This window comes from Gopherus flavomarginatus, chromosome 7 (genome assembly GCF_025201925.1).
Source record: "Gopherus flavomarginatus isolate rGopFla2 chromosome 7, rGopFla2.mat.asm, whole genome shotgun sequence".
Classification (NCBI taxonomy): domain Eukaryota; kingdom Metazoa; phylum Chordata; order Testudines; family Testudinidae; genus Gopherus; species Gopherus flavomarginatus.
Window position 1 is genome coordinate 57205350 of NC_066623.1, and position 18444 is coordinate 57223793.

General features: G+C 44.8%; 1 protein-coding gene across 3 annotated transcripts in view; it reads right to left on the reverse strand.

The window, feature by feature from the left end:
- The window catches only part of ASTN1 (astrotactin 1), a 209522-nt gene that overhangs the window by 129891 nt on the left and 61187 nt on the right, over positions 1–18444 (reverse strand). For all 3 annotated transcript variants that reach the window (XM_050962986.1, XM_050962985.1, XM_050962987.1), the window contains exon 2: positions 4819–5006. In XM_050962986.1, coding sequence (XP_050818943.1) covers positions 4819–5006 — 188 coding nt within the window. The remainder of the gene's footprint in view (positions 1–4818; positions 5007–18444) is intronic.

An 18444-nucleotide genomic window follows, 5' to 3' on the forward strand; every position in this document is an offset into this window, starting at 1 on the left:
TTTGCTCCATTAGGACAAAACATTAAGGGAATTATTGAATGAGCAACAGATGAAGCAGCTGGCAGAGTTCTCTAATGGCCACTATGTGTTAACCCTCTTTCATTCTCAGGATAATGGAGAAGTACTGACCCCTCCCTTCCTTCCAAAAAGAAAAATATCTGCAGATTAAGTAGAGGAGCCGCCACTTAGAGGGCACTACAGTTAGCTTGGATGTATCAGTCTCTCTGGGTTCCGTTTACTAGCCCCATATAACCCTCACTATGTCACGTCATCACAAGGGTGGGCAACTGATCCCAGCAGAAGAGGCATGGTACGGTGGTGCTTAAATATGGCATCTGATTCCTGGGTGGTCAGTGTAGTTCTGAGTTACTCATTAGCAAGGACATAACCGGGACTCTCATGATGACACTTTTATGCTACACTGGCCCATAAAGTCTGCGGATCTGACTAACGGAGAATATACTCAGTGGGGGGGGAGCACAGAGCTGGCATAATGGATCTATGCCACCCTCTTGCAGGCCCTGGATCTATGCCACCCCCTTGCAGGGAGCATGAGAGAGACAAGGGGGCATAGCTGTAATCCCACCGCATGCTGGCTCTTCTCAGTTGCTGGAACTGTAATATGTTTAGTTGCATTATATCATTAGGCCACTCACTGTGTTAGAGTTCAAACAGCATGTGGTCCCTGGTAAACAAGGGAAACAAAGATGGAACTCAAGTTATGTGGAAGCCTGTTTGTTTATAACTGCCATTGCAATTGTTTCCTTAAATTAACATTTCCTCTTCAAGAAAGAGCATAACTTCATCTGACATGACATGAGCAGCCCATTGGGTTCCCTAACTTATGCCTGACAATTGGCAAAATCCTGGCTGGTTCAGAATTCAGGGAGAGAAAGATGGCAAAAAGCAACATTTGCTCCTCCCCCACTTCCTGCACCAGTTGGAATTGAGAATCAGAACCCTGCACTCCTTTTCAGGTGGGTACAGGAATCCAGTTCCAGTTCCAACTCCTACCAGTGAATCCAGATTCCATTCCAGGTGGACATGGGAATCTAGTTCTAGTTTCATCTCTTTTCAGTGGCTATATCCAGATAGCAGAACAATGGTTGCTATAGAAATTTCTAAAATACGCAAAGCCTGAAGAGCCACTGAGATGCTGGCAATTTTAAAACACCCAGCCACAGGTCATAAAATCACAGAATATTAGAGTTGGAAGAGATCTCAGGAGGTCATCTAGTCCAACCCCCTGCTCAAAGAATTCTCACAAGTGGCTCAAAGAAATGGACTCAGCTGCCCAGCACCACCACTCTTTGCAACACAGCTGAATTAAGAGGAAAAACACTCAAAATTCACTTTTAGCACACCACATTATTCTGGTTCCTGGCACAAGACCCTTCCCTAGGGTGTAAAGATGTTTCCAGGATGAAATTAATTTGGGGGCATGGACAAGGGGAAAATAAATATTTAATTTCACATGTTGGTGTAATCATCATCATCATCATCTGGCTTTCTTACTGTTCATTTGGTAATAATAATTTCCTGGGCTCTTACATTCTTCAGTTTTCCACCCCAGAATTTATTACACCCCAAATACAACGATGACCCGTAAGATGACATAGCCCTAAGTGGTCATTAGTTAATTCAAACCACACCAGCAGGAGAAATGAAATATTTTCAAAACATGCATGGCCACTTCAGACTGGTTTTCCTGCAGAAACCCACCCAATCAAGGTCCAGCGTCATCAGAGCAAGCTCTCATTGGCTGATCCTGAGGGCGTGGACACTGTTACTAAGCAACTGCTCATCATTAGCTTTTCAAAACAAACCGTTCTAAGGTTCACTCCATACTGGATTGGGAGGTCCTGTGCCGAGTATGAGAGTCCATGTGACACTAAGATGAGAGCCCACCAGACACATTGCACCCGTGACCTAATTCATCCACAGGTGAGAAACTAAGACATTAGTTCCTCACTGTACTCCAGCTGGTGACTTTAACAACGGCCTCAGTGTAGAGGATCTGGAATTTCCAGTCCAATTACGGACCAAATGATTCCCACAGAGAATCCCTGCAATGTGCCAGGTACTGATATACACTGTCTGGCTGTTGAACTAAAGTCTAGTTAACCAAAATATCCTGTGAAGGTAAGTCCAATTGCAATACCGAACATACACCAGGCCTGTAGTGTGTATATGTGTACAAATATACATGCATGCACACACATACACCACGCCGGGATCTTCTCATTCTCCAGCACAGAGCTCCCAATCCCAGCAAAAGATTTAAGCACTTAACTTCAAACATGTAAATAGTCCCCCTAACTGCAATGGGACTACCCCTGTGCTTAAAGTTAAGAATGTGCTTCAGTGCCTCTCTGGATCAGAACCTCGGCCTGCAGCCTGCTGCACAGGACATTCATTGCATTACTGAGATGGCAACCCACAGCCTGGTCTGCTCTCCCCCACTGAGCTGAAGCCCCATTTGGCCCTAGATTTTAGGGATCTCCAAGACCTGTGGACACAAACGGGGCCGTGCTGCACTCCGTTCCAGAGAGGCACGTGAGGAAAGAGAGCAAAGTGAAATACAGGGGCAAAGCTTGATGGCTAGGAGGCGAGTCACCAGGATCTGGAGTTCCCTCCCATCTGGGGCCAGATCATCAACTGGTTTCAACTCGTTTATCTCCACTAAAGTCCACAACTCGAGTGAAAGGATGGTCCAGTGGAGAGGGCACTGGTCTGGGATTAAGGAGACCTTGGTTGAATCCTCAGATCACCCATATATTTCCTCTGCTACCAAGCTGCCTAGGAAGGCAGTGTAGTAACATGATGTACATTACTAAGGAGCCAGTGTATCCTAGTGGCTACAATGGAGTGGGACTCAAAAGACCTAGCTTCTAGTCCCAGGTCTGCCACTGACCGGCTAGTTGACCTCGAGCAAGTCACATCACCGTCCTGTGCCTCAGTTTTCACAACTGACTCCCTTTGTGGAGTGCTTTGAGATTGACCAATGAAAAGTGCTACATAATAGCTAGCTATTACCACCACCTTGAGCAATCACATAATCTACCCTATCAGCTCTCCAGTTGTAAAACTGGGATAAGGATGTTGTGAATTGCTCAGATAGTACAGTGATGAGGGCCACATACGTAACTAGGTAAACAGACCAGAGTTCCCCTGATGTACATCAGCTGAGGCTCCAGCCCCTGTGTTGGGGATAATTTTCAACAGTTAACACACGGTCTTCTCAGCAAAAACGGACTAAATGTTTCCAGTTTGATTTTTCCGCTCATTAATTTTTCTCCCCTAATCAAGCACAAAAGATGGAGGAGACACTTGGCCTCAGGCTGCAATCTGGAAGAGATATTGACATTCTCATTAGGGCAGGCTTCATTAAACAGCCTGGAGCAAGCATCAGCAGCCCATTGTCTCCAGCTAATTATCTTCTGCTGGCAAAGGAATTGGTACGATTCTTCCCATCGTTAAAAAAATAATCCACTGCACAAACACTGATCTATACTTTTTCTTTTTCCCCTTTGGCTTCCATTGAATTCTCTTTCCTGAGCTTCTGTGGGGAAGAGGACATGAAGGCATCAGAGGGGGTGGGGGGACATGCAATCTGCAATGCCCTCAAGGGGCTCGCACTTGTTATATTCTAAGCCCTGTGGACTCACACATGCTAAATCAAAGCCATCAGGCTGTGGTTCCTCTGCTGGTGTCATGAAAGCAGGGGTGACAAAGCACCAGAGGGAGAAAAGCCTAAAGGGAGGGTGGGATTCCATGCTCAGGAAACAGATGTCAGGGACCACAGGCACTGTGGGGAACAAAATGGGAGGACTGTTGCATTTCTCTGATTTATGCAGGGTTTGGCCCACTGGATCAGATCACTGGTCCACACAGACAAGTCTGCTTCATACTTTGTGGCTTCAATCCTGGCTATGGCCAAGCTAAGCCCACTGGGACTCGTGAGTGATGGCTTTTTGCCTTCTGGATTCTGGAGCACCAGTGCAGTCCTTGGCACAAGCTAGAGCAGCCCCAGGAGCTAAGCTCATATTATACACCTCCTGCAATGGTTTCCTATGGAGTCATCCAATTGCTTAGCATAGCTGGAGTGCAATGTGCTCTGGTCATACCGCCTCTCCCCTACTTCACCCCCTTCACAGATGGCCACACCCCTACACAGAGGGCTGCAAAGAGGGACAGCATAGAGATGCTCACTTGGCCCACCACCTCCAGGCAATCTCCATTACAGCAAGGCTATTCCTTAGGTGGGTGAATTGGGGGACAGATCCATTGACTTTGCAGCTCTTGCAGGCTCGCAGAGCTGACATAAATGAGCCAGGGAAACACCAGATAGAGCTGGCTAGGAAATTGTTTTCCCGTTCCATGAAGAGTTGAGGTATTGAAAAATGTTCCTCTCCCAAACTGGGATGAAAAGTCAAAACCTCAAAAAATTCTGCCAACTTAAAATCCAAAATGTTTCTGGTTCCAGCCCCACTGAAATGTTTTGTTTCAATTTCAACCTCTCTTTCCCTCTTTTCTTTTAAACCTTTGTTTAAGTCTCAGTTTACCAAGCATGTCATTCTACCACATGCCACGTGGCTGGGGAGTGGCAGCATCTCGATAGTCATTACTGGTAACCAGCACTACAACACACCGCATCCACCCTCCAAGGACAGCTCAGCACACAGGCATTTCATGGAAAGGGAGGAAGGAAATTTTCAAAGGCTCAACATTCCCACTGAAAGTCAATGGATGTTGGGTGCCTGTTGGGTGCCTTCCACAGAGAATGGCACCAGCCTTTGAAAGCGAACCAGCACGTACCATGACGGAGATGTGGAGTATCCTTAGCTCCTCTTCCGCTGACTCAGTCTGGGGCTCTTCGGTGGGGTCAGCACCAGGCAGGCTGGGGGTGCCGTCTTGGTGGTGGATGTGGAAGAGCAACGTGCCATTCTCCAGCCACTGCTGCCTCCAACGCACAAGGGGAATGTCTTCTGTGTTCCCCGAGATCTCTGGAAAAGGAAACAAGGCTGATGCATGAACACGGCTACAGTACAGAAAACCCACTGGAAATCCGGTCTACCTCTTTCTAGGAAATCAGTACAGTGCAAGTGACCTGCTCCTGGCTGAGTGTACTTCAAGCAGGCTGCAGATTGCAGCCCTCTCTCTCATTTCAGGATCACCACCGTCTGTTTCACTGCATGCTATCAATGGCAGCTTCCCTCTTCCAAAACTGGGGTGCGCATTAGCTCCCAACTGCAGGTGGATTTATCAAGGGTAACTGCTGAGAAGCCAGTCAGTAACTGCTATCCGGGTCCATGGCAATTACCACATAAGCCCTATGACCTGACCACGGAGAATTGCAAAGGATTTAAGAGTGTGATTAAATCCCTGAACGTCAGTGGGAAGATGCAACAACAACTCATGAAGGGCTCTAAAGACAAAATCTGGAGGTTTGTGTTACTTTTATTTTAACATAAAATGGGTCCCTCCCTCCCCCCTTTTTTAATTAAATTTTGGGTGAACTCAGAACATTATTGTCCACAGAAGGGAGGATCTGATGGGTGGGGACAGACAGGGCACAACACTAGGGACAGATTTTTGAAGTATTTAGGAGCTATTGATTTCAATGGGAATTAAGTGTTTAAATATCTTTTAAAACCTGGACCTTAGTCTCTTCCCCTTCTACATCAGTCTGCATGGGGTGGGGGCTCTTGGGTGTGGCGCAAACCAGTGAATGTCAGTCATTTCACCTCTTCCTTCTATCCACATACACCCAGCAAAAATGGCAGCTTATAGCGCAAAGGACATATAGCTCACCTCATTGTGGCAGCTAAAGTAACTGCTGGTCAAGATGCGCACCCTTGCCAATCCCAAGGTAAGTATCAGAGCTGCTCAAACGCTCAGCTGCTCTACCTTCTAACAGAGGCTGACAAAGAGGCAAAATGGCCTAATTTTACCCACAGCTAACAGTAACTCTCCTTTACCTCGAAAAGGCTGTGACAGGAGTCGAAGGTTGTGATTTCTATTCCCTGGGCTGCTCGTGTGTGCTTTAGCTGGAGACTGTGCTTTCCGCATGCATGCAGCCATAGCAGGATGGATGAGTTTTAATCATGATTTAAATTAGCAAGCAGGAAACTACAATTAAACTCACTGATTTTAATCTTGTTTTCCATTTGTACTTTGTAATTATTTTCCAAGAGAAAGGTTCATTTTCATTGGTTGGTAAAATCAACATGTTTTAATGGTTACAACCAAATATAGCCTTTGCACCAAATGTGGTGCTTATTTTTGCTAACCAGGGGAATACAATATGTCTATACACATTTATTTACACATGTACATAGCTTAACATGCATTTCTTATTTACTAGATAATGTTTTACTCAAGATTTGTATTAAGCTGCAGTTGGCTGGAAATCAGAATTCAAATTAAATGTGTACAAACACCAGCATTTTTAAAAAGTTTTATTTAATTACTGAAGAACAATCTTAAATGTGCTGGATACATAAGAAAAAACTATGCATCTCAAAACACATTTTGCATTTAAAAGTAACTGGTTTATTAAACGAAAGTATTAACTGCAATTAATTGACAAACTGTTTCTAGTCACCGGGGGCCAAAGTTTCAAAGGTATCCAGATACAGATTTCAACAGTGTCTAAGCAGGTTAGTTTCCTAACTCCCATAAAAATCAAGGGGAGTTAGGCACCTATATACTTTTTCAGTGTCTATATACCTTTCAAAATCTGGCCCCGTGTCCCTTCAAGTATTTAGAATTAGTAGCCCTCCTCTTCTCCTACCTGTTTTTTATTAATGGATTTGAAGAGAAAAACAAACTTTCTTGCTTTTTCAACTCCTAGTCGGTTTCTCAACAAATGAACCCGTTCAAATGAAGGAAACAGGCTCTCTGCACCTGCTAGCTAAACTGAAATCTAAAGTAATTCAGGCAAAACCTTTCCTCGACAACAGAAACTGAAAGTACTTACATTTGGAAAAATGAAAATACCAGCATTCACTCCATTGCAAAGACTGAAAATAACAGAGCTACTTGATAGTGTGTGTGACATTTATAAAGCTTGAGTTGAAAAAAAAAGTTAAAAGATGTTTTCCACTGATTCTGCATAGAATTTAAAAAGCAGCACCTTTTATCTCATTAAAATTTGAGGAGGGCTCATTGATTCAGCGCTGTTTTAATCATTTAAATGATTTTAATAGAACCTAGTAAGTTTCAGCCTTAATGAAGGTTGTCATGATTCCAAATTGAACGGGTAAAATAAATGAAAATTTACATTTTAAAAATCCAATTTAAATAAAAACTCTGATTTTTTAAATTTTGTTTAAATGAGATTTTTTTCCACCCTGAGCCATAGAATTTCCTCTCTCTCTCTCTCTCTCTCTCTCTCTCATCTGCTTCACACAGAGCCATGCCAAAGGTAAAATACTCAGGAATGAGAAATATTACATGCTAGGAGACTCCTCTCCATTCTGACCCAACAACTTAAGCCAGTGCCTGCCCACGTTATTGCCTTGTCTTTCCCATCAAGCACATGTCAGGATTATCCTATGTGCAGGGATATCCTATGTGATCCTGCACTTGGTAAACACCTACACCCCACAGAAAGAAAATACTTTGCTCCTTTTCAGCAAGGGTTTCCTCATCTGCTGGCTTTGTCTCCTCCTCACACGTCCTGGGGTTTAAAAGATGCTCAAAGAGTTTCTCAACCTGCTCCCAATTCCACTGCACAGCCACGTGAAAAACAGTGGGGGGGAAATGTACACTAAATTTTTCCAGTGTTCTTACAAGGTTCATCCTGGATTTGGTTCCAACTTTTTGGAGTATCCAAATCAGTTTATCTGCTCAGATTAAGAAGGGTTTTAATATGCTATGGACACCACTGATCCATGCCCCACCACTCCTGTCTGGCCTTATCCAAATATTATCTTCCTTCTATTCCTTCATCCACTGCTCTGTGCAACCAGCTGCTAGTCTGGGATGAATTGAACTCCTAAACCATGCCTCCATGTACCACTGGGAAGGGAAGAGTTGATAACAGGAGTGTAGAGTACTAATAAGTATCATGGGCCAGACCCTTAGCTGGTGTTAAATGGGTGGAACTGCACCTGCTCACACCAGCTGAGGATCTGGCCCACAAAGCCTTACAACAGGATGACAGAGTCAAGGTGTGGTAGGAAAGCAGTCGAAAAAACCACAGAAAGGGGCATGTGTAATTTCAAGATCAAAGTTTGAAAGATATTGATGATAGGCCTGCTCCCTGTGTGACTTTCATTAGGCCTTGGAAGTGAAGCAATTAGCACTGGTATTAACTTCTAACACCTATGTTAAAAAATAGCCTGTCTGAGTCAAGGGTTAACAACAGTAGGGAAGACCACTAATTATCCTGTGAAGCATTAGCCTGGTATCAAATGTGACCTGAGTCCTTAACATGTACAGGAACACCAGCCTCTAAATACCCCAGCTTGTCCTATAAACATAATGGCAGCAACTGATTACTGCCCAGATCATCTGTGAAGGGAGAAACAAGAGGGGAGAGAAAGAAGGCAGGGCAAATGGAGTGGGAAGGGGAGAGAAGAAGAAAGGCAAGTTGAGGAGAGGAGCCAGGAGAAAGGGATGGGGAGAGGAAGATCCAAGCTGAAGTCATGGGAGCCCTTTTGATTTATACCAGCTGAGAATCCGGCTCACCTAGCTCATTATCACTCAGTTACCCTAGCGACCTCCACACATCAAATAATATGGGATAATATTTAAAGTCTAAAATATGTATGAACAGATCACATTATCCATCGTAATGAGCAGGAGTCGTTCTAGAGAGAAAGCTAGATCCTGAGAAGAGTCCTGAGCTGAGGCTGTAAGTCCCCCAGGGACAATCCTCCTAGCACAGGGGCGGGCATATTTTTTGGCCTGAGGGCCATATCAGGTTTCGTAAATTGTATAGAGGGCCAGTTACGGATGGGGAGGTGGCCCAGCCCCCACCCCCTATCTGTCCCCCACCCCGTAGGACTTCTGCCCCATCCAACCCACCCTATTCCCTGATGTCTCCTCTGGGACTCCTGCCCCATCCATACACCCCCGGTCCCTATCCCCTGACTGCCCCCGGACCTCCGCCACCCCATCCAACTGCCCTCCCTCCTGACAAATCCCCTGGGACCTCCGCCCCATCCAACCACCCCTTCTTCCAGCCTCCTGACCCCCCAGAACCCATGGCTACCCCCTGCCGCCCTATCCAACCCCCCCCTCCCTCCTGACAGCCTCCACCTCCAGGAATCCTGTCCCAGCCAACCACCCCTTCTTCCTGTCCTCTGAACGCCTCCGGAACCCCTGCCCTTGACTGCCCCCTGCCGACCTATCCAACCCCCCCTTCCACCTGACTGCCTCCATTCAAGCCCGTTTCCCCCCCGACCACCATCCACACCCCCACACCCTGACCATCACCCCAAACTCCCCTGCCCTCTATTAAAACCCCACCCCCTTCCTGCCCCCTTACCGCGCTCCCTGGAGCACCTTGGACTGGTAGCATTACAGCCGCGCCACCCGGCTGGAGCCAGGCCACGCTGCTGCCACCACCACACAGCACAGAGCACTGGGTCAAGCCCAGGCTCTGCAGCTGCACTGCCCCAGGAGCTCACAGCCCCGCTGCCCAGAACATTGCGCCAGCGGTGGAGCGAGCCAGCTGAGGCTGTGGGGGTGGGGGGACAGCAGAGGAGCAGCTGGGGGCTAGCCTCCCAGACCAGGTATTCAGGGACCGGGCAAGACGGTCCCGCAGGCCGAATGTGGCCTGCAGGCCGAATGTGGCCTGCGGGCCGTAGTTTACCCACCCCTGTCCTAGCATCTGAAGCCACAATGCCCTCACATCAGCTTCTGCTGCACATCCCTATGGCACTGAATCGAGAAGCCACCATACAACACACTTGGGGCCAGCTGCAGCGGCTGCTGCACGAACAACTCCCATTAACGTCATTGGTTCGTACAAGCAAAGGCTTCGAGATCAGGCCCTTGGGGTTCCTCTATGACCCTGTGCGGAAGCAGTGTTAATGAGGCCTCTCTCGGTGGCTAAGTATTCCTTGGAGCTTGCTATTTTCTTTGGCATTCTTTTCTCCTTCTAGTTTACCCAGCAGTGAGAAGATATTTTTCTGTTGCACTGGCACACTCCTGGTCCTACTGAAGTCAAAGGGAATTTAAACATTGACCACTGTGACAGCAGAATTTGGCCCTAACCCGGGTAGGGGGCTTTCTTTGCGCATGTAACAGCAGCCTCAGAGAGATGGTGAATCTGCAGGGAAGCAGACAGAGAAGTTTTTCTGAACAGTGTTCTCTTCCTTCCCTATTTGAGCCTCCCTAGGAGATGAACAGGATTCCACAAAGCTAATCCTGCAGCACATAATGGCTGTGAGGAGATTAAGAGCAAGGACTGTGCCATTTTGCCATGTCAGATAAAGCACGTACCTTCAAGCACCTGCCCTACTATGGGACATTAGGAAAAACTTTCTAACTCTAAGGATAGTTAAGCACTGGAACAGATTACCTAGGGAGGCTGTGGAATCCCCACCACTAGAGGTTTTTAAGAGGAGGTGAGACACATCCATCAGGGATGGTCTAGGTATAGTTAATATGACTGTAATGTTTCCACTAGCACTGCTGCAAGCCTTCCCCTGCTTCCAATCTCTGCAACTTGTTCCTTGAGGAATCACACTGTCACCTTTTCTTCTTTTACCAGTTGAGGTGCTTTAAAAACAGCACTCATTTTTAAGCAAAAAAATTTAATCTGAAACTGTTTTTCCATGAACATTTTGAAAATCCAAAAAATACAAAATAAAAAAAAATGCCCATGAGTCCTAATCAATAGATGTCTCAGATCATTCAAAGGCAGATCTTGGATAAATGTTGTCATAATGCTAGTGGACGCCATAAATCTCTGTAGATTCATTTTACACTGCGCAGGGAGCACTTCAACTAGGTCTTTTATTTGCATTAGCTCAGAAATCAAACCTGCCTTAAACTAACCTAACTTTTGAATCAAAAATTTGACTAAGTGCTATGGTCGGTGTCCCTCTCTTTCTCTGTGCCTAAATCTTTTATGTCCCTTTAGGGGTCCCATCCCAGACCAAGATATCATTCATTATAACTTCAGTGCATTGTAATCCTTCAAAACTCTGTATAATTAATCTTTGAAATACCATATGAGCAGAATACCAAAATGCATTAACTTCTAAATGATGCATGAGGCATCACCAACTTAAAACCTGACTCAGTTAAATTTACTTGTCAAACTGCATGTCCTGGACCTGATACCAAAATATTTTTTGCTTCTGAGATTCTACCTGCCACATATCTGTCACTGAATAATAGTCATGTTTTATGCAGCATGCCTCTGTTTATATCATGTGTCAGTGCGTATTCATGCTTTATTTGTTTTTTTTTCTTTCTATGACAAGCAGAAAATTAACCAGTCTGTAAAGTGTAAGGCTTTTTCAAAACATCCAGCTTTTCCATATTACGTTCAATGGTTTCTTTACCTTTTGGTGAAAACAGAATCTTTCTTGATGGATTATTGAAGTTACAAGTTGTTGAAGGGGTCAGTGAAGCTGTTGATTGTGATGTTCTCCATCTAAACATCCTGGTCAAGATTTTCAGAAGGGCCCAGTGATTTTGAGTGCCTCAGTTTTTGGTTGACTAACTTCAAACAACATACAAGGGCAAAAGTGCCAAGCTCTTGTCCTTTGAAATCAGACCCCTTTAAGGTATCTTGAGCTGGTCACCCCAAATCTCTAAGCATTTTTTAAAATCTTGGTTAGAGAAGCGAGACTTTTGTAATCTTTTGTAAAACTTTTGTAATCAGGACTGGCTTAACCCCAGGCTCTGCCACCCAAGGGCAAGTCACCTTGTTACACCCACTCTCCAAAAATCAGGTGGATTTTCAAGGTGTCAAACTGGATACCCCCAAAAAATCACTTAAAAAATCTTGGCCTCCCATGCTGGTAACATACCTAGTCTTACTGCAGCTTCCCCAGCCCCGAACACACATGCATCACAGTAATGTCAGTGTTCTGATACAAAGCATTCTGATGGGAATCCACCTTTTCTCAACCCAATTATGCTCTGAGAAGTCCCTCAACTCTGTCTTTCATTATCCAAAGGAGATCTTAGCCATGGAGAGTTCTCTCCTTTTCTGACTACGTTTTAAAGATCACAGCAGGAAATGTTTTGGCAATTTTTTAAACTAAAATAGACCTGCCCTAAAATCCCCCCCATCCCACCCCAAGCTGGATCCAAACACTTCCAAATTTGAGGGAAGTTCTGAGCTGGATCAGAACTTGTTGGCTCAGGCCCTTCGCTAATTTAAAAGAAAAAGACCAACAGAATAGTGAGAGACGGAACTATGAAATGGACCTTTCACCTCACCAATGACCCACAGTGCTTTACACTGGAAACCTTCGCAAGGGTATTTCACCCCTCTCGTTCCTATCCTCTCCTTGCCCTCTACATTTTTCTTCTCTATTTTCAGACCTCGGGAGGACTTTCCTCAATCTCCACATTGCTGCAAGACCCCACCACACAGCAAGAATCTTTAGCCAAGGAGGGAGGGCTGGAACCACCACCGGAGCTCAACAACTCAGATTGCCCACTTGGGATACTGCAGGATGATGCCATGGGCTCCTGCTCTCCCCGTCACTAGGATAGAGTATGCTGCCTCTGCATCACTCCAGACACTGCCAGCCAAGGAAATGAGAAATGGAGCCTCTCTTTTGCCTTTAAGACAGCATTTTGCTTTCCATCCCATGCTACCTGTCCCTCTTCCCCTCTCAAATCATCTGAAAGGGGTGGGAACACAATGGCCACCGCTGGCTTCCTTTTACACATCAGCCAGAGATTTCCACAGTGAGGCAAATGGCTATTTATAACCGCTAAAGGCTGACAGTCAAGGCACCGGCCAGCTATCTAAACCATCTGCCAGGCACTTAGCAAGACATCCGAGCAGATCGCAAAGGCTAAGTCAGTCAGGGATGGTGGTGGGATAGGAAGGAGGAGGGAAAATGCATTATAGAGATGAGATGGACTACACTTCAAGGGTAAACTTCAGCCCATTCCTGCAGACTAATTTATTTAAGTGCTCATTATGATGGGGGCCAAGAGGGCAAGAGAATGAGAGATTATTTTAGCATTCGCATCCTTACTGCATGCAATGAGGATGGTTGATTGTTCGTCTACCCACAGGCAAGAATACTCTCTGCGCTAGAAGTTCACCTTGGCTTATCGTTTGCCCATGTGTTGGGGAAAAAACCCCTAGATTAGAGAGTAAATATGATGCTGATATCTTCTGCTCCGCACAGAAATAACTAAACAGCATGGGGAGCACGTGTTCTATGAAATAACGAGGATCCAGAGGCGCATTTTAGGTACTGTACCAGTGTTTGACAGTAAGAGGCAGATAAAAATTAAGCTGAGAGTTTAGCACTCAGGTGTTTCCAGCAAAAGCCAGGGATTTATCATCACCATCCAACTTCAACACACACTCCTCATTTTCAGCTAGTGGAAACATGCCACTTCTCTATTGAGAAGAGAAGCAGAATGGACAGTTGAGGAGATGTTCACTAGCCATGCTGTGACAAAGCCAGGAAGATACGGTAGCTTGGGACACTGGGATATATTTTATTATTATTGATCTTATGGTAGAAACCCAGGGTGGATAAAAATCAATGTTTTTAAAAAAACATTTGGATTTTTTTCTATTTAAATTGAATTTTTTTGATAAAATGCTTGAGGAAAAAATCCTATCTAAAGACAGTTTTAATTAAGATACATTATAGCTCAAAGATATCTCATCATGGAATAGGGATTATAAATTCTAATTCTATAGTATGACACAACATATTCATGTAATGGTTAAGAAAAATTTTGTAAATGAATTCCAATCATTCATGGACCCAATCTGACGGGGTTCCACAGGCTTCTGTACAGATTATTTAGGTTAATCTTTCTATCTACCCAATGGGACTCAGTGCTCAGTCTAGAAGATACCATCAGAGATGTTTAGTTTTGCAGTTCTCCAACCGTAGATTTGTGTCTCCAGAGGTAACATGCTTGTTAACAGCAAAAAATGTTTTAAATAAATAAATAATATATAAAGGTGAGAAATAACAGACCTCACTCTACTGTCCCTCTGCAAATTTGTGTACACAGAGTCAATCCCTTACCTCTCTCTAAAAGCGCAAAGTTTCAAAAAGTTCAATGAATACAAGATTGTTGGGGTCAGAATAGATCTGGACAAGGAGAAGAAGTCTGGAGATAAATGTGAGAAGCGAGGGACATATGCTTGTTTTGTAAAAATATTATGTTTGTTGTTGAAGAAAAAAATCTAGAATACTTAACATTGTTGTTTTAGTGAAATAAAACAATTTAAATGTCTGTCTGGTTATGTTCTCTTCCTAATACAGCCTGGAAAGAAAATCCTCCAAATATTAATGATTAGCCTGTTGAACTGGAGATTGTTCACCTCCCAATGACTTCATAAATATCTGCTTCAATTACCTTTGGTAAATGAAATAAACAAACAATCATTCATTTTCTGATACAGCTGTAAAACTAATCTAAAAAGTTTTCAAAATAAATCACTGTTTAAAAATGTATAGTGTGTACCTTCTAAAAATGAAACTTACATCTACCTCTGAGTTGTGAAGAATATGTATTAAGGTTGTAACAACGAACAAGAATGCACTTTTATGTAGAAAACCAAGATTTAATCGAGTGTTCCTGACTAGTGATTTAAATCAATTTGATTTACATCAAATCCACCCTGTAGAAGCCCCAATTAAGATTGGGACCTCATCGTGCCAGGTGCTGCACAAACACAGGGTAAGAATCAGTCCCTACCCTAACAAACTTGCAATCTAAATAGAAGAGACAGGATGGGTGAGGAAACTGAAGCAAAGAGAGGTGAAGTGAGGTTACACAGCAAATCAGTGGCAGAATTGGGGAGGAGAAGCAGGGCTTGTGAACAATAGGTCAGGATCTTCTATTCTCCCTGTCTTATAGTACAAGAAGAAGGGGAAGGTGTCCAAATACAAAGGTGTAAAATTCAAAACTGATAAATAGGAAATACTTTCCCTGGCCACCCACACAATTAGCTTGTGGAACTCATTGCCACATGATACCAGTGAGGCCAAGAACTTAGCAGAAATCAAATAGGGATTAGACTTTTATATGGAAAATTAAAATATCCAGAGTTATCATAGTAAATTATTTAAAAATAACCAAAGAGTTTGGGAAGAGATATAAATCTTCCTGCTTCAGCACAACAGCTGGCTCCTAAATATTAGGAGTCAGGAGGAATCTTTGCCTAAGGGCAGGTGTGACACTTTTCAGGGTTACGCAAGGCATCCAGGGTGAATCACTACCACCAACTTACAGCACGAAACAGCTTTGTCCATGCCCCCCAGGGACAGTCTTCCCAACTCAGCCAGCCACTGGCAGCACAAGCGCTCTGCTCTGGGCCCCCTAGGCCCCATTCTCTTTCCCTGCAGGCTAGCAATTTACACACCCCACTCAAGTGCCCAGTCCCTTGTCTTCTGGACACCTGCAAAGGTACACCAATCCTCTGCCTCCAGGGAAGCAGTGCAACCCGGGTTTACCTCCATTCAATGCTCTCTTTAGCACAGGCACTTAGATATGTCTACAGTACAATCAAACTGAAGTTTATTTAACAGAACTTGATATAAAGATTCAAAATAAAGGCAAATAAAAAGGACTTGGAAACATACAGTTACAGGTAAAAGAAAAACAAAAGAACAATCCATTCCTATACTTATAAACAAGCTACTTTCCTAACTAATGAGGCATTTCTCACCCCACAGTCAGCCCTTGCAGGGCTTGTCCAGTCAAGTCATGGGACACTCCCATTGGCAGAACGTCGCCTCCATAACAGATAACCTTTGTGCCCTCTTTCCTTCCCTGATGCTGTCTCATCTTCATTTTTGTCCAATCAAATCTGTATCTTCCTCAGACTGTGAACAACAGGGCTGGGATGACAGATGTCAATCATGTCAATCATTCCCAAATGCTGATCAAGCCAGTGCTGAGATTCGCTCCACCTCAGGTGACACCTTTCACTTCCAGGAGTTTTGGAACACAAAATTCTCCATGTTACATAAGTCGAAGAATGTTCCCCATACAAACATCCTGCAATGTTGGCACATGAGCCCCCTCAGGGAACTATAGAGAAGCTGGCCAGACACAGGTAGAATATACCTACCTGGGCATGCCTGTGTCACGGCAGGTTATCCCATAACTGCTTGCCAAAAGGTTTCTTGCACCTTCTTCTAAGATAGCTAGTGCTGGCCACTGCCAGAGACAGGCTACGGGCCTAGATGGACCCATGCTCTGATCCAGACTGGCAACTCCTATGTCCCTATTAAAACAGAGCTCCAAACTGGTTTCATTCTGAAGTTGGTAGGAGTGTATTAAAGATAATGGAGAGTGAAAAAGAAAGAGGTGGAGGGGGGAGAAAAGAGGTGGAGGGAGGAAGAAAAGAGTTGACTGTGTGCCTTTATCATTTATCTCTCTTGAAGGAAGAACTTATCAAAAGGGCAGAGACCAGCAGTGTTCAAAGATTGATCAGTGTAAAGGACTTTTAGGTCTAATCAGGCTTGTTTCAGATTTACAGGAATTGAATAAAGACATAAATCTGTCATTGCCTCGTGAAAATCGAGGTAATTAAATCTGCAGGTGAATAGAATTGTCAAATTGATGATCTATATAAATCAGCAGAGTCACCGGAGGCACCAAGTTCGCTGCAGATGGAGGAAGCTTCCTTGGAGAAGTATCTCCTGCCCACAATCAGCAATGGGAGGCTGCTAGCATGTGGAAAGCATCACACTGGGAGAAATCCATTTCACCTTCAAGAATCAGCCTGCCATTTTGCTCCTCACAATCCTGATCATAGCAGCGAAGGAAGACACCGCAAACTTCAAGGAGTTTGCAGAAAGAGGCAGCTGACGTGTGCTCACATGGTTATGGCCTGGTTCCAAGACCCAGGCACCGAGTCCCTTCTCACCCATGGAGACTGCAAGTTTAATCATGTTCAACAGACCCCGGAGCCCCTCACTTAGCTCCTAATCCTAGCAGGCCTTGGCTCCCTGACAACTCCCCTCAGGTGGTCTGTTGGAGGGGAGTGGGGGCAGCTCTAAAGTGCTTACAACCCAGAGCTAAAGTAATGAAATATGAGGGCAACATACTCCGGGGAGAAAGGCAAACCCTGCCTCTTCCCTTAGTGAGAATCCAGGGAACAAAAGAATGGTACTGTCACCTCCTTCTCCCCTCCTGGCTTTCCTTCGTGGAATGGGTGGGTGGAGCATGAAGATCATTCCCTTACACAAAGGCCTCTGCCTTAAGAAAAGAAATTGAGCCACTGATATCACACAGCTCCATGTCACACTAGCAAAGTGGAGAGCAGAATGAGGGACCTCAGAATGATCCGTGCCTTGAAATCAGTCCACCAAACCACACATGCTGAGTCACTTGTTCCTTCCATTGGCCTGTGACTGGACATCGGACCAGCAAACCGGAAGTGTTGAGTTTGTAGCCTCAGAAAGACCTATCTCTTCACATCCTGAGATCTCTAACCCTTTGTAAGTCTTAACATCAGCCCAGCATGATAAAGTTGCTAAACTAGTGACCTCACAGATGTATCTGCCTTGACATCACACAAGCTATCTGCAGCTGCTGTTGCAGAGATATCACAGAGGCCTGTGCCTTTACATCAGCCCAGCAAACCAGAGGGTCTGACCCAGGAACATCACAGAGACTCCTATCTTGACATAAGCTGAGTTTGGGCCATCTTAAGCCCAAACACAGTGGCAGAGTGGATGTGGTGGGCAAACTATCCATGCCCCAGAAGGCCGCTCCACTGCACTGCAAACCACAGGCTAACTGCACTTGCAAGACCCCAAAACACAGCTGCTGGAGCAGCTGGTCAACAGAAGGTCCCAGAATGTGGTAGCAGACAAGCTGACCACCTCACAAAGATTCCAGGAGTAGGAGGGGAGGGCAGTAGGCCACCGGGCACCCTAGGCCAGAAGACACCTAGAGGAACAGGAATCACAGCACCTGAGGGAGGAACCATTATAGAGTGAAGAAGCAGGTGGGTCTGGGGGTAATGCTAAAGGAGGGATATGCATGGAGTAGAAGAGAATAATGAAACTTTCCAGCTACAGCATTGAAGTGTTTGCAAACTGCAGGGTGATCTCATTATCTATCTAAACTGTTCCCACTGGAAGTTTTTTTTCTTTGCAATATATCATGGAAACATTTCCGATGGTTTTAAGTTTTCTAAAATCTGTTTAGCAGACCAACATTTTGGCTAAATTTAACCTGCTAACATTTCTTTTACATTTTTGGCCTGTGTGTAGAGAGAGACAAAGCTTCTTCTAGGGACTG